At 57.6% G+C, this 21,386-nt stretch overlaps 1 protein-coding gene across 2 annotated transcripts; it reads right to left on the bottom strand.

Moving 5' to 3' along the window:
- Window positions 1-7,938: 7,938 nt before the first annotated feature.
- OSBPL7 (oxysterol binding protein like 7) lies at window positions 7,939-21,321 on the bottom strand. 2 transcript variants are annotated; one of them, XR_003507024.1, is made up of 23 exons: window positions 19,649-21,321; window positions 18,144-18,293; window positions 17,904-18,029; window positions 17,675-17,728; window positions 16,954-17,067; window positions 16,537-16,647; window positions 16,331-16,448; window positions 15,590-15,693; window positions 15,169-15,261; window positions 14,959-15,091; window positions 14,788-14,882; window positions 14,496-14,591; window positions 13,719-13,856; window positions 13,054-13,147; window positions 12,152-12,384; window positions 11,895-12,032; window positions 11,092-11,155; window positions 10,913-10,991; window positions 9,874-10,018; window positions 9,632-9,776; window positions 9,419-9,501; window positions 9,107-9,229; window positions 7,939-8,925 (listed from the first exon to the last, which is right to left on the bottom strand). XR_003507024.1 is itself a non-coding variant. In XM_027519757.1 (23 exons), exons 2-23 carry the CDS (start codon window positions 18,216-18,218, stop codon window positions 8,817-8,819), a joined length of 2,514 nt encoding a protein of 837 aa, XP_027375558.1. In that variant the 5' UTR covers window positions 18,219-18,293; window positions 19,649-21,321; the 3' UTR covers window positions 7,939-8,816. The 2 variants fall into 2 exon arrangements, 1 of the variants encoding a protein (XP_027375558.1); XM_027519757.1 differs by having other exon boundaries at window positions 9,419-9,545.
- Window positions 21,322-21,386: the final 65 nt, after the last annotated feature.

Here is a 21,386-nt window from a genome sequence, read left to right as displayed (position 1 = left end):
TCTTCTGCCAATTTTTTAATCTTTTTCTACCTATTTTAAAATCTGTTTATTTGGTTTTGAAATTGAGCTGTATGAGCTGTTTTATATATTTTGGATATTAACTCCTTATCAGTCATTTCATTTATAAATATTTTCTTCCATTCAGTCATTTGTCTTTCCTTTTGAGGATGGGTTCCTTTGCTATGCAAAAGCTTTTAGGTTTAATTAGGTCCCATTTGTTTATTTTTGATTTGTTTCCTTTGCTTTGGGAGACATATCTTTTTTGTATTTTCTAACTGTCCAAGGATGAACATGCGTTATTTTTAACGGGCGGATAGGGGTAAAAAACCAACCAACCAACAAAAAACCAAGGAAAACCCAACAGTCTAGAAAGGGAACTTGGTCACTACCTCCTCTTCTGACAGGGGTCTCTAAGTTATCCTGCCTTCAGGCATCTCCGCCTGCATGCCTCTTGTCCTCACCCCTTGCGGGCTCTTCCAGCCCACGCAGCTCCTTTTCTGTCCTCCCCTCGGTCAGGACTTCCTTTTCCAGATGGTTATCCAAGGGACACATTTCATACCTATGAGATGGAGAGGATGAGTGGTCCAGGCTGTCGGGGAGACTGTCCAGAACTGGGTCCCCAGGCCCCTTGCCCTTTCTGCAGCCGGAGCGCTGCAGACGGAGGCGCGGTCCCGTGTCCCGCAGCGCCCGGTGAACCTGTTGGACCAGGGGACCCGCGATCGTCTGCGCGGAGGAAGAGCGCGGAGACTCCCGCCGTTCTGCGGTCCTCGGGTCTCCCCCGCACCCGGAGCCCCGCAGCCCCGGGGGAAACGCAGAGGCGACTGAGGACTCGGCGCGCCGCTCCCTCCCGCCTGGCTGGCGCCCTAGATCGGGCGTCTGCGGTCCTCGGGCTCCACCCCGCGGCCACGGGGCCAAATGCACCCGGGCTGCACGGCTCTGGCCCCCAGGGCTACTGCGAATCTGGGTGTCCACACAGGCCGGGTCCACCTCCCACCCCGGCCACCCTGTATCGGTGCCACAGGTGAAGATGAAGGTTAAAGTGAAGGTGATGCCTGGGGCAGGTGCCCATTTCTGTCCCCTTAACCTTCATCTTCAGCCTAGGACGTGTTGCCCTTTCAGGACTTTCTGACCACTTTAGCTGGAGTGTTTGATGTAGGTGGGTCAGGGGCTCCTCACAGCCTGAGGCTCCTTAATGGGGGAGGGGGTCAGGCTAACAGACACAGGGGTGCTGTGTTCTGTCTCAGGGACTGATGGTGAGGGGCCCACAAAGTGGGGGGTGTTGCCCTTCGCCCTCCACCAATGCTTGAACCTCACATCTTTGGGGGAAGATGCTTTGTATCCTTCTTTTCTTGGCAAAAGTGTTGGGAAACTTAAGGCATCAACTGGTGTCTGCGTGCCCACACTTGACCTCTGCTTCCTTCTCTCTCAGGAGGTCTCGTGCTGCCTTGGAAGGTAGCAGAGCTAGTGGTGACTCCGGTCAAGGTCACCCGAAGCCACCCTTGTTCCGAGTCCCACTGCTTAAAGAACGCTGGGTCCCACAATCTCTTTTGAAAAGGAGATAAACTGGCCCATTATCATTATACCCACCCTGGTGGTGGTTTAGTTGTTAAGTCCTGTCTGACTCTTGAGGCCCCATTGACTGTAGCTTGCCAGGCTCCTCTGTCCATGGGATTTCCCAGGCAAGGATATTGGAGTGGGTTGCCATTTCCTTCTCCAGGGGGATCTTCCCAAGCCAGGGGTCAAACCCAGGTTTCCTGCATTGTGGGCAGATGCTTTACCGACTGAGCCACCAGGGAATCTCCGATACCCACTCTACAGAAAGAGAATTGGAGAAGGGCAGAAATGGTAGAGCCAGAGCCAGAACTCAGACCTCCTGGTTCTAAGTCCAGGGTTCTCACCTGCCCTCTATGCCTTGAAGGTGGTGGAAGGGGAGTGTGCGGGTTTCTGATGACCTAGCTTGGAGGAGAGAGGCTGCCCTGGGCCTCTCTTGCTAGTACTGCTGGTAGAGGTGGGGAAGAGTCCCCACCTCCCACTTCTCGAGCTCCTTCCAGGGTCCTAGGCCAGAGGACTTCCCACAGCAGCCAAGACTTCTCTGTTAACTGGCACTGGCCTAGCTTCCTGCTCATCCCCAATCTCATCCTTCCCAGGAGGCACAATGACACCCCTTGACACCCCACACCGCCCCCCGACACACACGATGCATACAGCCTTGAGAAGCACAACACAGAGAGTCTTCCCAGGCCCAGGACGGGAGTACAAACGCGGGCCTATATGCGTGTGTACTAAGTCGCTTCAGTCATGTCTGACTCTGTGACCCTATGGGCTGTAGCCCACCAGGGGTCCTCTGTCCATGGGATTCTCCAGGCAAGAATACTGGAGTGTATTGCCATGCCCTCCTCCAGGGGATCTTCCCAACCCAGGGATCGAACCCGCATCTCCTGCATTGGCTGGTGCGTTCTTTACCACTAGCACCACGTGGGAAGCCCCTCATGTATTAAATACTATAAACCAAGCTAACAAATAAAATATGTTCTATTGTCCAAACTTGACAAAATGTAACTTCATTATGACCTGAAAGGTCAGGTTCCAATTTAGAATTTCCAGACTCCTCCAAGTTCGTCACCAGTGAGGGGAGACCTGGCACTAGGCCAGTGGCAGACCCCATTTCTGTCATGGGGTGGAACTGCTCATGCTGGCAGGCAGTTGACCCTGGACACGGTGCGCCTGGGAAAGATCCCTGCGCTGTGGTTTAGAAGCCAGTTGGTCAGGAACTCCGTCCACCTTACAGATCCCTTTCCCCATGGGAGGGGCACTGTCAGAGGAAAGCCAGGACCAGACCTTTCAAAGCTGAGGGCGCTGGCAGGGGCACCTCTTGTCTGGACTGAATGGTGGCCCTCTTCCTAGTCTGCCTTCTACCTGCCTTTCTCTTTGGAAGTTCAAAGTTAGGGGACAAGACTAATTCAGAGTTTCCTGCCCCAGTGAGAGATGGATCTAAGGGCTACAGAAGCAGGAAAGGTGTTAATAAAAACTTAGTGGAAACTTAGGAGCAAATTCTCTTATGAGGGCTCTGCGTGGGGGGGGTTGTAAAACAGCCCCTGGGGCAGTTGTCTGACTGTGAGGTGGCACCAGCAGGCGGGGTTTGGCCACATGCCCCCAGACCTGCAGGGCAGTTTCTGGGTGTGGCTGGGGACACTTGGGTTTCCCAGGAAAGGGGGTTTCCTGGCCCAGTGAGTGTTTTCTGAAAAATAAAGGTGGGGACTTCCCTGGTGGTCCAGTGGCTAAGACTGTGCTCCTAATGCAGGGGTTTGATCCCTGGTCAGGGAACTAGATCCCATATGCCACAACTAAGAGTTCGCATGCAATAACTAAGACCCAGCGCAGCCAAATAAATATTAAAAAAGAAAAAACAGTGAAGGTGGACAGGGGTTGTGGGCACTGCTGATAAATGGTGTCTGTGCTGTGAGCTAGGCACCAGCTGCTGAAAATCGTAGGGGTCTGATGCTCTGAGCCAACAGTGGGTGCAGCCAGCTACTCAGGATGTGCCTGAATCGATCGGTCCTTTCAAGACACCCAGGCGCCCTCTAGAGGATGCTTGAAGAATCTCAAGCACCCTGCGTGCATCCTGGGTGCAGCCAGCTACTCAGGATGTGCCTGAATCGGTCCTTTCAAGACACCCAGACGCCCTCTAGAGGATGCTTGAAGAATCTCACTGCCTCCATCCTGGATACAGGGACTCTGAGGCCAGCTCTTTGCATTCTCTCTCCTTCTGGCTCCTGTCCAGATCCTTCCAATTTCTTCTTCCACCTACGGCCTCTGCCATAGTCCAACCCACCCATCACCCTGAGAGGCCTCTCCTATTAGGAACCAGCAAGACCCAGCATCCTGGCATCATGGGGCATAGTGCCAACAATCTAGATTTATCCATAGGAAAGCATCCTTCCAAATACGTTAGGTCCCAAAAGCATCTTCCAGCAACCTGAAGATTTTGTACTACATGATGGCATATGTTCATGAGGCATGGATAGTCTCATTAACTCCAAATTTCACCACCAAGATTCTCTCAGCCCCCAGGGGCACCCTGCCCAGAGCCCCATGCCAAGCTGACCCTGTTGTAGTGGGGATCTTGAGAGTGCTCAATAACCCCTCTCTACATGGGCTCTGAGGGAGCAGGTGAGGGGAGAATGGCAAGAAGCAGGGTGGATCAGTCCCTGAACTTTTAGGTCAATTGGCCAAGTGAAGAGTCTGAGTGAGGAAGAGGTAAGCAAGACTCAGCTCAGGCCAGCCTGTGAGGATCCCTGTAAAGTCCCTCTGCCCTCCCTGACCACCTAAGGGGCACAGAGTCAGCCCCAGAGGGGAGAGCGCTAAGCCCCATCTCCTCCTCTGCACATGCTGGAACCGGAGGGCCTCTGAAGGGGAAAGTCAGTTGATCAGCAGGTCCTTTCCAGGAAGGGGGTATCATTAAACTAATGACCAGCCACATGGGGCCCCCTGAACTTTCCCTAAAAAGGATCCCAGGAAATGTGACCCAGGATCTTTAAGATGCTTGTGGAGAACGAGACTAGAATGAGAGCACCGAGGACAGGAGAGCTGTGTACCCTTTTGGGGACAGACTGAAACCAGCGGACTTAGAGTCAGGCACCAGGACCTTCGCATCCTGAGTGGGCGTCGGTCAGACCCTGAGGGCATCCCCACCACCGCCCGACGTGGCGCTCCTTCTCCCAGCCGTGGAGCGGGTGGGAAAGCCCCTCATGGCCACGTGGGCCGCATGGTGTCGGGGAGCAAGGAGGGGGTGCCTCCAGCTTGAGGGGATCAGATCCGCACTCTGTTCTCCAGAAGGGAATGTGAAGTGCCCCCTGAGACCTACAGATCAGCACATAACGACTCCACCCGAACACCTGCACTAGGAGATGATCAAACCCAGCCCTTCGTCCCTAGGCTGACCCCAGTCCCCCTCAGGATGCCTGCCTGGGAAAGCTCAATGCTGCCAGCAGAATTCACTGACCCAACCCTGACCCAGCCCCTGACCTCCCTTTCTTAGAGTATTTACTAAACAGGGCTTGTCATTGTGATTCCTTCCTTTGTCTTTCCTCCTCCAACAAGAGTGTTTTTCACAAAAACCTGAATGCCACTTCTTGAAGTCACTCATCAGGAAAGATAGAGGCCATGTCTCCTGGTCTCTCTCAGAGGACAGAATCCTGAGATAATTGCCACTCATGGGCACCCTGGCCTCATCACACTGACACTCCTAACACTGTAGTTTTCTCTTCTCCGAAGCTGCTTGAGACCCCACTGCCCTTCCCCACTCCTTCATGCTACCCTTAACCGCCCAGGGTCCTCTGCACAGATCAGAATGGGGCTCAGCTCTTTCCCCTCCTGTCGGTAGTCAGTGAGGAAAATCTGTTTTCACCACTTTAAAGTTCGATTATGTTTACCTTTGACACAGGCTCCCGGCCTAACCCTGGTTCAGTACTCCCTCCCCTCTGCGGTTCACTACAAACACACACACACACACACACACACACACACACACACGCCAAACCCCCCTTTATTCAGAAGATCCAGGGAATGGGGGAGGCGGCAAGTTTTAAGTGTTTCTGGCCTTTTTTTGCCCCTTGCTACCTGGGTATCCCCAACAGCAACTCAGTCGTTACGGTTTTTTTTTTTTTTTTTAAGATTAAACCACTGATTTGCAACTTTTAGTAACAAATTTCATCTATATCTATAAAAACCAAGATAATTGATAACTTGATTTCAACTCAAGTTTTGACAGCAGTTAAAGTTTCACATTAAAAAAACTGCAAAATGTCAACTAAAAAAACAAACAAAATGCTGGGGACATGAGTTTGTACTTAAATGCTACCAACTTCAACAAATAGAGAATGGGTGCGAATCAATTCACATCAGTCCTCTGGTCCGAAACACACTTTCCACTGGACATGTCTTATTCACTCTTCTGGGTGGGCGCGTGGGTGGCTTCTTCAGTCATTCAGTTTTAAAAGATAACTTTAATCTCTCTAGGTGGAGCGATTTGGGGTTGGAGGGTCCACGGCAGGTGAGCTGAAGACCAATGGTTCTTGCCTGCCTCCCTCACCCTCTGCCACCATCCTTGGGCTCTGGTTTTCTTCTGCTGTGCAAGCTCTGATCTTTGCTCATCCAGGGAAACAGGCCCCTGGCTTTACAAACTGGTGTGTCCCACCTTGCCTCTTTCCCAAGCTGAGTCAAAATACGGGCCGTTGAGCCCACATCCTCCCCTCTGCCTGGGACTGCCGCATCCTCTGAACAAGGCCCGGGGTCTGGGCTGGGCTGCCCTGAGGCCCACAGGGAGCAGTCCTCCTGTGCCTCCATCCTCAGACTGGATGGAGAGGGCTTGAGAAGGGGGCCTGGCCTGCCTTCCTCAGAGCAGACTCGAGCACCCTCCAGGCCTGTCTTCCTGGTGCCCGGGAGGTGGCCACCACCCTCTGTACCCACAGTCACTTCCTCCCCTTCACACTGTCCACTGAGCGCAGCCTGCAGTCAGAAATCTGGGCTCCCCTCAGCCCGGCCCAAGCGCCCCCATCAGCAGCCGAGTACCAGACCCTGGCTGGGTGGGGAGGGCTTCTGAGAGACATGGGTCCTCCAGCTGGAATGCCACAGCAGGAGCAAAACCAGCCTGAGTACCTTCCCTCCCACCGTTGAGCTGGCACTGGGGAGGAGAGAGGATACTGGTCTCCATGGCAAAAGCCACAGATGACCTGGTTCCTGTGGGCAGAGGAGTTGCACCTAGTCTCCTGTCTCCATTAGAAAAATACCTTTGAAATTTGGTCTGTTTGAAACCCTAGTTCTTAAAACACGTGGGAGTTGAACATAGGCTGGTCGGTCAGGCTGTGTGTGACTCTGGGTAGGAAGGGCGGGGAGGAAGACAGCACATCTTGTTTTAAAAAGATCCTGAATGTGTGCAGGCTTTGGCTTTTTCTGGAATGGATTGAGGTTATTTCTGGTGCATGGTGTCAGGACAAACCTGTTCCTTTTAGCACCTTCTGTAAATAAACTGTGGAAATGTGGACCACACCCCTCCCAGGGGTGGCGGTGGGCGGGGTGGGGGTGGGGCTGGAGGCGTGGGAAGAAGAAAGGGACTAGCCCTGGAGGGGCTGTTTTAGCTCAGGGGACCCCTCTGTTCTTGCTGTTCTCCTGGGAAAGCATGACCTCCTCTTGGGACACCCCTTACACCAGAGCAGAGCCTGTGGGGACAGTGGGGTGGGCTGAGGGGCTAGGAGACCACTAATGAAATCAGGAGCCTGGACATACGTTCTCCTCTAAGACATAAAGGAAGCCAAATGAGGGAACAGAGTCTCTGAACAGAAAGGTGAAGCACTTGGTCAAGGTCAGAACAACTCTGGAGTAACAGGGCTAGGGTTTGGACCTGGGAGGTGGTGGGGGGTGGTGTGGAGAAATGCAGCTTGCCCTGTTCTCCCGTCCCTCCCCTCCCCGCTCCTTTCCTTGAAAAGTCACCAAGGGAGTGAGAGGGTGAGCACAGACCTGACCAAGGATGCTGGGGGTGGGGGACAGGGACCACACAGGTTTCTGCCTGGTTGAAGAGTCTGGGTTTTCCCTGAGAAACTCAGAAGCAATGATATATTTGAAATTTCTCTTTTAAAATATCGGCCGAAAGCCAGCATTAAAATGGAAGTGACTGGAGGCTCTGAAAGTGAAAGAAAGTGAAGTCGTGTCCGACTCTTTGTGACCCTATGGACTATAGCTCCAGGCTCCTCCGTCCATGGAATTCTCCAGGCAAGAATACTGGAGTGGGTTGCCATTTCCTTCTCCAGAGGATCTTCCCAACCGAGGGATTGAACCTGAGTCTCTTGTGCATCCTGCATTAGCAGGCAGGTTTTTTACCAGCTGAGCCTCGAGAAAAGCCTGAGCTTGAGCACACGTGTTTTTAAAGGAATGGTCACAGGCCAGAGTTTGAGACAGTCTTTATTGGAGCTTGGAATGTCATAGCAATTCACCTTTATCAGAGGCAGACTGGTAAGATGAGCAGCAACGGGAGCAGGACGTCCGGCCTACATGAGGAATCCTGCTCGCCCGCAAGCAGTACACAGGCACACAGACACACACACTTCTACACAGACACGCACACGTGCTCGCTCACTCCTGGTGGGTCAGAGGCCAGGTACCCTTCCTGCCCTGCCTGCTCTGGGGGGATCCGCTGAGCTGAGACTGAAGGAAGCCACTTGAGGACCAGGGACGAAGCAGCTGGCGGCTGCAGGCGTTTTGTGGTTTGGGAGAAGGGGATCCGGGAGGATGGGAGAGACTGCCAGGGCCAAGCAAAGGGAGCCCCCCTGGGCCAGGGCATGGAGAGAAGATGCTAGAGATGGGGCATGGGAGGGACAGGGGTGGGAGAAAAGGCCATCCCCTCTCCTTCACTCACTCCAACCACACAGCCTCACAGCAGGGGCCAGAGTCCTGGGCCGAGGAAGCCTGGGGAGCATCAAGGGGTCCCCTGTGTCCTAGGAAGGCACTGAAATGGGGAAGATCTTGAGGGCCTGGAGACTCCCCCAGGAACCCCAGGAGGAAGGGAAGGCGGATGGCAGAGCAAGGAGGGTCTTACATGCCAGTTGTCTGGGGGCAACAAGACTGGGGAATCCTGCTTCCCACCCCAAACAAGGGGTGGGAGATGGGCTGAGATGAAGCCCCTCTGGCCGGCAGAGGGGAGAGGGCCAGAGCCAGGGCTGCCCCTTCGGTCTCCAGGGCAGCAAGCGGGAGAGCCTGGCCCCGTCCATGTGTCCGTGGGGGCAGGAGGGAGGAACCGAGGCCTCCTGCCCCCGGGGCCTGGGCTACCAGAGCACGGCCCCGTCCAGGTTCCCGTAGCCCGGCTCGGCCCGCAGCTGCCAGTACGTGTTGTTAGTCACCCACCACTCCTTCCCGCTGCTGTCCGTCTGCCGCCTGGGAGGAAGGGGCCGGGGAAGGGGAGGGGTGAGCGTCCAGCACTGAGGCCGGTCCCGAGACGTTGCCTCACACCATGGGCCCCACTCAAAGCAGCAAGGGACTAGTGGGGAGGGGGCGGCCCTGAGTTCAGAGAAAGGCGGAGCAGCAAGGGGTGGTGGTCGAGGGGGCACGGGGGCACCTGAAGAAGCGCGCCTGGTGGACAATGTTGTTCTCCTCCATCACTTTGCGCCTGTCTCGCTGAAGCTGCTCGATCCTTCTCTTCTGGGCCTCGGCCGCCTGTATGTTCCCCTCCTCCAGGTACCTGGGCACCCAGACTGCCGTCAGTGGAACCGCCCCACCCTCAGGGGCCCCCAAATCAATCCAAGGCTTCTGTCCCTGCCCAGTTCTGCCCTCAGACAGGTCCCATCTCCCTGAGGCAACACCAAGAAGGAAGGATACAGTCCCTGGGAGAAGCCCGGTGCTTCCAGAGTGGCTCCCACCTGGCACTGACCTCTGGTCTGGCCGGAGCCGCGTGTCCGTGGAAGGCAGGGACCGTTTCAGCTCTGCAGTCAGCTCATTCAGCTCCAAGGCAAACTGAGTGAAGCCGAAGTTTCGCTCATAGTTTGGGGGCATTGAGTCTAGGGGGAAGGCAGGGGGCTGGGGCAGGTGGACTGTGCGCAGCTGCCCTCACCCCTGCCCAGCCCGCCCCGAGCACCCCACTTACTGGGCTTCCAGATGCACTGACCGCCCGGCGGGGGTCCACGGTACAGCCCCTCATGCCACTTTCCAAAGAGTCGGTGGAGGACACGGCCACTCCGGCTGAACACAGCCCCCTGTACCTCGTGGACGTTGGAGCTCCAGTACTTGGCCTGGCGTGGGGGTGGGGCAGGGGGCTTAGGAAGCGGTCCCCTCCCCTCCTAGTGGAGGGGCTGCTGGGGCAGGGAGTGGGGGCAGGGGGCTGCCCACCTTGCAGAAGGTGAGCTTGCAGTGGCAGGAGCTGTCCTGCGTGTTTCGGATGAGCACCTCCCCGTAGTGCTCGATCCAGCGCTGGCCACTGAGGATGTTGTGAATGCAGGACGTCACCTTATTCCACTCAAAGTGGTCCCCAAACCTGAGAGAGAGAGCAGGGTGGGTGAGGGGCAGCTGGCTGGCCCTGGGGAACAAGTGCTACCCTGACCCGGGGAGTGTCTCTCTCATCCGAGCAGGTCACGTGGGTCTGGGGAAGGAACCCCGGCGTCCTGGTTCCAGCTCGTGGCCCTTCCATGAAGGATGACATATTTATTAAGTAGAGCAGCCTTCCCAGAGAGTACTCAACTAACACATCTCCATTTGCTGAGAAAGCTCCTAAATGCCTAAGTCATGGGAGTGAAAACATAGACAGTGTCCCTACTCTTGGATGCCGGGGACCACGGTGGGCTGATCATATACAACAGCCTGTTTACCATCCACTTCTGCTGGCTATTACTTATTACTCTTATTTTATAGACGAGCAGACTCAAGTATTTTTGCTACTGCATAACTGTTAAGTGGCAGAACTAAGACTCCCACCCAGGACTGTTGACCCTGAAGCCCAGGGTCTCCTGCACCCCTTGTACTGGCCTCTGGTTACAGTTCCCCATCTGTAAGATGAGCTAGGTGCGGGTGCTTCAAATACAGTTTGTGACTCGTCCTAAAAGTACTTTAGATTTCTGTGTGTATGTGTGTGTGTGTGTGTGTGTGTGTGTGTGTGTGTGTGTGTGTTATAGTACCCTGGCTTCAAGTCTCAGATGCATTCCTTACTGTGAGTCATGGTCAAAAATTGTGAAAGCCTCTTGGTCAGATGGCCTTGATGAGCCCTTCCAGCTCTAAGACTTTCCCCTTTCTTTACTGACAACTGCTGTAAACATGGCTGTAGAGTGTCCAGACACTGCCCCCCCCCCCGAGCAGCTTCAGGATACCTCCCCATCCCAGCCCGGAGCATGGCCTGTGGGCTGGGCCCGGCTGCCCAGCACTTAGGAACACTCACCTGGGCAGGCTCACGTTGACTGTCCCAACAGGCACAATCTCCAGGGATTTGCCCCAGAACTTGTTCTTCCACTTCATGTCTGGAGTTGGGTTGGGGAAGGAAAAGCAACAGCAGAGGTAAGACCAGAGGGTGTTCCAGCCCCTCCCCATCTGCCCTTCACTCCCGGCTCCAACTTTCACCTTGCCAGAAGATGAAGTTCTCAGATTCTGCATGGCACGCTGAGATGGGGGGGTGATGGGAGACCTTGAGGAGCAAAGAAGTTATCTGGAGGCTGCTCCTGAGGACCGTGGGGTCCTGCTCCTGACCCCAGGCCCCCAACACCCCTCACTTCCACCCCAGTTCCCCTGTGAACCAGAAGACCAGCTAGTTCCAGGTCTCTTGTCCCTGTCATCCTTGGCCACCACCCAAATTCCACCATCCTATCCTTTCCCACAAGCCCCAACTTTCTCCCTTCTCGCTCACTCCCCTCCAGGGCTCTCCTTGCCTCTCCCCATCCCCTGGCGCCCACCACTGCCTGAGTGTTCCCTACAAAGTGCAATTCTAAGAATGTCGCTCTACTGCTTAAAACCCTCCCATGACTTCCCGTGACCTTCAGGATTTAAAAGCCAACCAATGAACTGTTCCTTATATTCACCCACAGGGCTTCTCAAGGTTTGGTCCTGCCTTGTCTTCCAGCCTGGTCTCTAACTCTTTCCAAAGGTGCTCCATCCATCCCTTTACACTGCCTGGAACAGCCTGGTCTCCCACCTCCTTGCACACTTGGCCACCTCCAATCCACCCTTCAAGACTGAGCTCAAGAATAACCTTCTATGAGCTTCCTTGACCCAGAACACGATGCAGGTATTTCAAGGAGTGGGGACCTCCTTTCCTGACTGCCCATCTGCAGGGTGTTCTCACCCCTGCCCTGGCCCCCTGAAGCCTGGATCCTCCCTGGCCTCATCCACACGGCTCCCCCGCCAGCCCGCTTCTTCCTGGCCTGCACCTGCTCACTGATGAAGCGGAAGCCTCGGTCAGGGCGCTCACACTCATAGGTCTCCCCCAGGACAGGGTTGAAGGGCTTGCAGCCCGCCCGGTGGTATGTGGAGGAGTAGGCAGACACCGCGAAGGCTGCAATGTACACCTAAAGGGGGCGGAGCACCAGGGGATCAACGGAGATGCTACCCCACGGCCACCTCACCCGGGCGAGGATGGGGCTGGGAGACGCATCGTGGGAGGTGGCAGCCGCCGGGGCCGGCGTACCATGCGCTCGCAGGGGTCGGCGGTGCGGCTGGCCCGGTCTAGGAGGCTGCTGTACTCCAGCTCCTCGCAGAGCCGCTGCAGGGTGTTGAGCGGCTCGTTGAGCTGCACTGGCATCGACACCTTGGACAGGTCCTTGCCAATGTTGTTCCGCAGGATGTTCCACAAGCTCACGTCAGTGCCGGGCCCGCTGGCAGCTGGCAGGCATCGGCGGCGGGGCGGCCCCACAGCTGCTCCTGGAACACAAGTCGCCTGTCCCTCTCCGCTACACACCACTTCGGGGCCCCTCCTAAGCTCCTGCAGCGCCCCGAGGTGTGCTCACTCCCAGGCTTCAGGCTCGACTCACTACAAGGAGCCGGGGCAGGTGGCAGGGGGCTAACTCTTGAGGAGCTCCCGGGGATTTAGGTGGGCACAGGGCTAAGAACCAGAGGACGCTTCCCACTGTTGGAAACGGAAACCCTGCACCCCAGAACCCCTTCCTGAGTCCCATCCTTGGCTTCCACTCCCTTTCATAAACACAGAAACCAAGGTCAGGATGCAGGTTATCCAGCCCGTCGTACAGACAAGCAAACAGGCGCCTGGGAGTAAAATGACACTACAAAGCCAGGCTGCTATAATAAAAGGTGGCAAAGTGGGCTCTTCCGCCTCACGGAGGCCCATGTGAGCCTCCTCAGAAGCCCAGTGTGGAGGCCGGCCCCAAGCTGAGCCAGCCCCACCCTGCAGAGCCACCGCTGGAACCCAGATCATAGCTGAGCCTTCCTCACTTCCAGAGTCACCCTGGAGTCAACGTCCAAAGCCATCAGCCCACCAGTCCTACAAGGGACGACTTCCCAAGGGGCCTGGGCCCGGCACGCTCCTTTTCCGGGCCCACCTCCAGCCCTCCCTCCTGCTCGCCAGGTGGGTACCTTTCTGACAGCGCTCGGCTCCCCGGAGATCCAGCACCTCCTCGGACAGGCTGGTGGTGACTTCACTGGTGCACGATTCCTCCTCCTCCGAGCCCTGGGCCGGGACAGATGACAGGCCGGGCAGACTAGGCCTCCCCGGGCAGCTGGGCAGTACCCAGGGCCTGGCGAGAATCTGCCCAGCTAGCCCTTTGGTGGGAAGGGGAAGAGAACATATTTGGGGGGTCTGAACCCTAAGACACTGCCCCAGGAGGCCTGGTGTCATGGTGTGCCCTGCCACCTTGGGAGGGAGAGGGCCCCCATCTCAGGGACCTGGTGGACATGAAGGGAGGGAAGTAAGGGATTCCTGGGGTCCAGGGTTGGGAAGGCAAGGGTCAAGGGAGTGCAGAGGCTGAAATGGGGTCACAGAAAGATGACTGGGGGTACAGCTGAGGCAGCAGTTTCAGGAGAACCCATGAAGATAGAGCACATCAAACTGGAAGAGGGGTCCTTAGCAGAGATTTCCAAGCAGGGCCACACAAACCCAGCAGGTCTGGCCATGTTCCCAGAGAGAGCGGCTGAGCTGATTAGAAAGGACTTGGGGATCTACTGACTCTAGTCTCCCGGAACCCCAGCCCTCTATTCCCAGGGTCCCTCCCCTCTCACAGGCAACTTCCCCCTTCCCTCACCTCATTCTCAGAAGAGCTGGCAGAGAGGAGAACCTCACAGGCATCAAAGAACTCTGTGTGGGAGTCAGCAAGGGATAGGACGCTGCTCTGGGACAGCTGGGGGGTCAGCTCTCGCCCCTTCATGTACAGAGCTTCTTGCTGTTGGGAGCAAGACTGGTGTCGGCCTGAGGCCCAGCCAGGAGAGTCAGGCCAAGCTCCCCTGGCCTGACAGTTCCCTCGAGAGGAAGTGTGACTGGGGACTTTTACTGTCTGAGTCGTGCAGAGCAGGAGGAGATGTGGAGGGGAGTGAGCATCATGGGGTACGAGGCCTGGGGAAAGATCCCGGCCTGGGAGTAAAGAGACACAGGTTCCACAATAACTGCCTGCACTTCCCGGCACTGGCTCTGAGCCCAGCTCTACGCCCTTGGCATGTGTCAACTCAGTCCCGACACTCACTCTGCAAGGTAGGTGCCATTATAACCCCCACTCTGTACATTAAGAGACTCAGGGTCACGAGGCCGGCATGCAGTACAGCCAAATTCAAACCCATATAGTACAGGAGCCTGGGCCCATCATTAGATCCATTAAGGCTCAGTTTCCTTATCTGTGAACTTGAGGGTAAGAATCGACTTCCTCACGAGGTCCTGACTTAAAAGCGCTCTACACATTATTAAGAAATGATCTGGATACGGCTGCTGCCTGTGTTCTGCAAAAGGGGCTGGAGTTTCAGGTCTGAAAGCGAACCCTGCCTTCACTCCTGCTGAGAAAGGAGGGCCCCACCGTCCACCCAGCTCCCACCTCCTCGGGATTGAGGGAGCTGAAGGAGTCTGCAGTGGTGTCGGAGGAGATGGACAACGAGTGGAGGCGCCTCGGGCCGGCTGAAGTCTCAGAGACCTGCGGGGAGAGAGTGAGGGAGCCAGTACAGGATGGGGATAGGGGAAGCCCCCCACACACACACTGAAGGTCTGTCAGGCAGGGCCTGCCTCAACCAACCCCCTTCCTGGTCCAGCCCTGCGACCACCCCGAGGCCTGCCCAGGCCTGCCATCTTCAGGCCGCTCCTCCCACTGACCACCCCATCCCCAGGCTCACCCCCAGCCTGGATGGCTCCGAACCCGGGTGCAGGTCCCTCAGTCGGTCCCGTTCAGCAGTGAGGGCGGCCAGGACACTGCTGAGTGAGCTGTGCACTGTGGGGGCAGGGCCGGCCATCAGACTCCCTTCCTCTCTCTCCCCCTCCCCCAACCTGCTCCAGCTCACACTCACCCTTCTGGGCCAGGGCCCAGAAGCTGCGCTGCAGGTGGGCATAGTCTGGGGGCGGCAGCCCTCGGGGGCCCGAGGGGTCTCGGGACTCCAGGTAGCGAGACAGGTTAGGAACTGAGCCATGGAGACGACCCACCTGTGGGTGAAGGGGAAGGGTGGAAGGGCCCAGCCTCCTTCAGTGCCTCCCACCCAGCGTCTCAGGGACCACCTCACCCGCCCGATGGTGTCGTCCTTGGCAAAGCTCTGTGTGCACCACATGCGGCTGGTCCGCTTCCCCTTCTTGGGTCTCTCCGTCGTCACCGAGGCCTGGCAAGTTGAGGTGGGTGAGTTTCGGTCTCAGGGTGGAGAAGACCCCCGAAGCCAAGAGAGAGGTGGACGGCCAAGGAGGAGGAAGCAGAAGACCGACAGCCTGGCAGCTGCCTGGGCACAGGGGGAAGGGGTCGCTCCAAAGGGGCAGAGAGACAGCCCGGAGGCAGTCTGGACACAGTGGGGAGGGGCAACTGGGAGACGGTGGCTCTCCAGTAAGTGGCAGCATGTAAGGGGGCCAGGGGACCTGTCTGGGGAGGTGATGGAGATGAATGCGGCAAGAGGGGAGAGAGCCCGGGGCGGGCCCCTGTCTCCGTCTGGACCTCACCTGGTGCGTGGGGATGACAGGGGCCGAGGGAATCCGGTGCAGGGACTCCAGGCTCTGGAGGAGTCTGTGTAGTTCCTGGAGCTTGCCCTGACACTCCGAGAGTTCTGTGGGAAGGATGGATGAGGAAGGCCCTCTCCCAATACTGGCCAGCTCCCCTCCCTCCTCCAAAGACTTCACCAGCAGCCTGGGGAGTCCCAACACTGCCTCCCTCTCCCACTCACGAGCCCACGGCCGCTCCAGGCTACCACTCTCTGGTTTGGCCTCCAGGGAGCACCCGCACCCCCTCTGCACTCTGTCCCCAGACCACACTTCGCCTCCACTGCCTCCACACAGGCCAGGCGGCCCTCACCCTCGCTCTCCCGACTCCGTCTGCATTTCCCTCTCCCAGGCCAACATCACAGCCCCCAGCTCTAGGAACCTGATGCCAGAACACACCCCTTCCCTGGCACTCCTCCTCAGGCCCCCTCCCTGTGTTGGCACCCAGGATCTTCTTTGTCAGGAGTCCCAGCCCTGTGTCCAGCTCTATGTGCTTAGAGCAAGAGCCCCACCATCTCTGTGAGCCTGAGGCTCTGGGGGTAGGGCCCAGGAGACCTGATCAGCCTAGAGGCAGAGGCTGTCGCCCCCACTAGACGGGAGCTCCCAGAGCAGGAAAAGAGGTCACACTTTCTCCTCCTTGTGACTGCTGATGCCACCGAGACACAAGAGCATGGGCCCTCCCCATGCAGGCCAGGGGTCCCTCACCGTGAGAGCAGCGGTCCAGCCCATCACTGTCCCTCAGCCAGGAAGACACCTTCTCCCGAGGTCCAACCCCTGGCAGAGCCGAGGCACTACCCGATACCGCAGGCTGGGCACCGGTAACCTGTGGGGCGAGTCAAAGGTCAAGAAGGCAGCTCCTCTTTGAATCTCAATCCTCACGTGAGCGGGTCCTGTCCTGGGGCCCATCTTACCTTCCAGTGGGCGGTGCTGGGCAGCAAGCTTCGGGGCACATCCAGGTGCTGGGCTGAGCGGTGGGCACGCAGCTGGGCCACCCAGCTCTGGAACAGGTCCTGGGACTTGATCTGCAGAGGTGATGGAGAACGAGAGGGACGCATGAAGGGAAGGATTGCTTTCTAGGGGCAAGAAGTTGGGGTTCTGGTCCCCAGGCAGGCAGGATCTCTCCCTACAGCACACAGATGGTGCAAAGGCCCCTCTCTGTGCCTGATCACATAAGAACCAACAGGGCCAGTTTGCCGTTGGCTCTTGTACATGGTGGGAACTCCCCTCTGGTCAAACTCAGACGGCCCCTCGGCCCCTGCCCCTCTCTCCTGCGTGACCCAGTGCCTCTGCCAGGGGGCAAGCCACCCCCTGCCTCCCACGGACGTCACCTTGAGGTGGTAGATGTTGTCTTCAGTGTCAAGGTCAATGCGCTGGGCCTTTTTGTTGATGGACATGACCGACAGTCGGACATCAATGGAGCCATGGAGCTTCCCCTTGGTGATCTGGGATGGAGAGACCAAAGAGGGAAAGGGACGTGAGTTGAGGCCACCGGGCCAACTCAAGGCCACCATCCCCTTGAGGTCATGCTAGGTTCGAAGGTCAGGCAGCAGGTTCACCCTCAGGCTCAAGTGACAGTGTCAGCAGGACATGTCAGTCGTCCTCCCCTGCACTGGCCAGCCTGCTACATCACGTCACAACCAGAGCTCTAGGGAGTCACAGGGCGAGGAACACTTCCTACCCTCGGGAGTCTGCAGGCAGGGCTGAGGACGATGAACCTCCTGCAGAGCCCAGGTGTCTAGGCCTTTAGTTTCTCGTTCTTGCCTGAGCACGGTACGAGGACAAGGATGATAAAGCCCCTCGGTCTTGGGCACTAATCTGAGCCTGGCACTGTCCCAAGAGCCCTCACCCAACAAAGACTCTACAAGTGGGTGATCACCCTCTCTCCACCTTAGGGGTGAGGAGTTGAGACCCAGGGAAGTAACCTGCCCAAGACCCCACACCCAGAAAACGGCACACCTGGGATTTGGGCCTTGCTCTAGGGGATTCCAGAAGCCCCCTGCCTGCCCAGGGCCCCCTCCTCTCACACCCACAGCCGAGGCCCCAACTCACATCTTGCCGAGTTGTCGCGTAGTGAAGAATCCCATCCTCGAGCACGAAGTATCTCTGTGAGGATGTCCAGAGGGAACAGGACCGGGGTGGGGGGCACGGAGAGGAAAGGGTGTGGGGAGAGCAACCACACGGAAGTCTCTCCTCACACACAGACAGCCTGCGCTGCCCAGCGGCCCCACATCCCTTCCGGCCCCTGCATCTGGCCCCTCCCTCTGCCCTGCCACCCTACCTTGTGCCAGCCCTTCAGAGGCCACTTCCTCTTCTTGAGCAGGTGGCCTTCCTGCCTCTCGGGCATGATACCCTCTGCCCCCAGCCGGCCCCGAGGCTCCTCCACCACCTCCCACAGCTCGCTGGCCTGCAGTCCAGGATAAAGGACGAGGGGGCGGGGAGCGGTGAGGCCACCACATCTGTCTGTCCCCTGAGGGCCAGCCCCCTGGCCTCCGCCCCCACCCGCTTCCCACCCTCAGACCTGCTGGGCACCGCTGGGCTTTGCAGACTGAGTGCTCTCGGCCAGGGAGGGAGGGTCCCACTCTTGGAAGTCCATGGGGAAGGGAGTGGCCACTCCCTGCTGAGGACGGAGAGCAAAAGGGGAGGGACGTCACCTTGTCCTGAGGGGGCCCTGGAAGCAGAGAGAAATGCTGTTAGCACAGACTTGGCTGTCACCTTCCCCACCTCCACCCCCTCCTGCTCCCTCTGAGTCTTGAGAGCCCCAGCACATCTTCCGCTTACCTGCCAAGCCCATCCCGAGCCCATCCCCACTCTGGGCAGGTCTCCCTGCCCACACCCTCCGGCTGCGGCCACTACCCAGAGAGGCAGAGTGCGCAGCAGGCAGGCCTGTGCCAAGAGAAAACCTCGAAAAGTCCGCCCCGCCCCACCTTAGGCACACACATTCTCTGGCTCTTGGACACACTGGGTGCTTTCTCTGGAGGATTCCCTGGGGGTAATCAGAGGTGAGCCGGGCAGTGAAGGAAGAGCCTCCAAAATAGGGCAGAGGGATTCAGGGACTGGGCAGGCGAGATCTCACCCCAGCCCCTCTTCCTCGGGATCCCGACCCCACCACCACCACCACAGAAGTGCAGGTGCCCCTGCCGTCAACCTTTTACAGAGCACCCCCCAACCCTTGACCCCAGCTCCACACAGAGCTCCCCAGCTGCCTGACCAACTGACCTCCATATCTTCTACTTCATGGGCTCCCATTGTTCTGCCTGGAGAGACTGAGCCCTGAGACAGCTCCCATTTTCCCCTGGGCCCCCCATCAATCATCCTTTTAGGATGCCCACTTCGGACCCTCGGTCCACCGCGCGCCCCGCCCCCCCACAACCTCCTCTTTTCCATCCCAGTCCTTGGGGCTCCTGAGAAACACCATCCACCTGGAGAGAGCTGGGGACAGGCTGATGGAGACGCATGCTGAGGTCCACACTGGTCCCTCAGCCGTGCCCACAGGCGCCCTGGGCACCAGTCTTGGCCATCCTGACTCCACGGGGAGATCAATAACGCATGAGACTCCATGTGTGAGAGATGGGGGAGGGGACTGGAGGGGCAAGGTTAGCCTGAGGCTGGGGAAACAGCTCACATCTTCCGATGGAGCTAGCAAGCACCTGAGGAGCTGAGGTCAGGAGGGACAGGGATGTGGGGGGTGCGGGTGGTGGGAAGGTCAGGGCAGAGGGGTCCATGCTACGCTACGAGAGGCTGATCTGGGGGAAACTCCTGCATCTAGCCATTGGAAGTTACCAAACTCTTCCAGTATTGGGACATCTCTGTACCCTCTTCCTGGCCCCATGGGATCCTGGCCCCTCACTCCTTGTGCGTGGAGGGGCAGACTCTGTTACAGAGGGCGCAGGTCGAGGTGAGCCAGGTGGCTGCCCTCTTTCCAGCTCCATTCCCACCCTCATCTCCAGAGCAGTGACCCACCAGCTTCAGGTGGGAGGAAGCCCTCTCAGGGAATGTCAGCTGATGCCAGAGCAGCCTCCTTACCCCAGGGTCCATGGACGCCAGTGCTCCTTGGCCCGAGCACCGCTTCACCTGAGTCACGGTCTCCGAGCCACCCGCTCCCTGCTCTCAGAGCTGAGCAGTGGCGGCAGCTGCAGCAGGAACCAGGAAGGAAGGAGACGTCGGAGCCTCCCCTCTAGCCGGATCTCCTCACCTCCCCCTCCTCGGCCCCTCCTCCTGCCGAGCTCCAGGCGGCCGCTCAGCTCTGCCCCCCTGCTCCTGGGAGGACTCAGGGCTGAGCCGACTCCCCAGTGCCCAGGCTTGGGAGTGAGGACAGAGTCCCCTTTGGGCTCAGTTCCAGATAGATCACAGAGTACCGGGGAGTTGCTGGCCTCAAGCCAGCGGTGGTAAAGAATTTACTCATACCAGCATGGCCTTGACCCGTTAGTACCCAAGGCCGTTTCCTTGTTAACCCCCGCTTCTCATTTTACAACTGAAAATAGGTGGCTAGATTTGGAGCCAGCAGAGCTATCAGGTTGACAGGAAGGGAGGGATGCCCCGAGAGGACACAGTCGATGGTGCCAAGGGCACAGTCAGCAGGGCAGTCAAGGTTAAGAGGGCCACAGTGAGGCTGTCACTGGGGTGATGCGCCGCCAGGTCAGGACATACGGGGGCTGGAAGCACCTAGGTGGTAGGACACCCCCACCCACCCCCGGCCTACCTGGATCAGGAGCAGGTCCAGGGCAGTAACAGGCTGGCTGGTGAAGGGCTAGCTCAGCCTCCCTCTCTGAGCACCTTTGCCCTTCTGCTAGAGTAGTGTGCAGCTGCTCAATTCTAATTAAAAACTTGCTCTTGCTGAAAAGTCTGGAATTTATTCAAATGGATGTGAACTGGACTGACAGCTAAGTGCAGTACAGCCCCTTTCTAGAAAGAAGTGGGTTTTGAACCGTGTGGCCTCAGGCACCGCCAGCGGGTGAAGGGTGCAGTCTGAGGTTCTTTGATTTCCAATGTGACGTGGGCCGCTTTCCCATCCAGCTGTCTCCGCCTGGGTCTCAGCTTACCCTTCAGGGTCTTACATCTCTCAGAAGATGCATACTGTGTGTTCCATTCAGAACCTCGGCACCGTTCCTGCCACCCCAGGAGGGCACTGTTGGCACCTGGCAGGGCTCTGGAGCCAGGGAGAGCACTGGGCAGCACTGGCCAGACTAGCTCTAGCACCCAGGAGCCTCAAGGGCCTTTTAATTCACTTTATGTTGATTGAGCATCCCTGGGCGAAGGGCAGAGCTGGGCACGGTGGGAAGCTGGTCCTGGACCAGGGAAGGAAAAGCTGCCGCAGATCGCCACTGCCACAGCAGCGTCTGCCCAGGACCGAGGAAGCTGAGGCACTGCTCCAAGTCCCAGAAATGAGCCACGGCCACCTCCGTGCATCGCCCGTGTCCACCCAGAACGCGCTCCCATCAAGGACAAGGGCGGGCTCCAAGTTAAACATCCTCCATGAGAAACTTTCAGTTCCCTAAGACCTGGATGAGGACTCCTACTAAGAGCCTTCAGACCCCATCATTGAAACAGAATCCTGGTTTCCTCCCCATCAGCTCTTTTGTTTTGAACCACCTGAGACACGTCAGCTACTTGGTAAAGCGGGCGGCTACCTTCAAAAAGACAAGCGTGTAAGCAGTGTCATTTGAGGGAGCAGGTACAGGCAAGTGGCAGGCTTGGACACGGGATGAGGGAGATGTTCTAGGAAGGGAGGTGAGTCAGAGATGACCTTGGGAATATGTCTACA

The sequence above is a fragment of the Bos indicus x Bos taurus genome, chromosome 19, assembly GCF_003369695.1.
Source record: "Bos indicus x Bos taurus breed Angus x Brahman F1 hybrid chromosome 19, Bos_hybrid_MaternalHap_v2.0, whole genome shotgun sequence".
Taxonomy (NCBI): Eukaryota; Metazoa; Chordata; class Mammalia; order Artiodactyla; family Bovidae; genus Bos; species Bos indicus x Bos taurus.
Note: the sequence above shows the minus strand (reverse complement) of the source record. Positions and strands in the feature narration are given on the sequence as shown.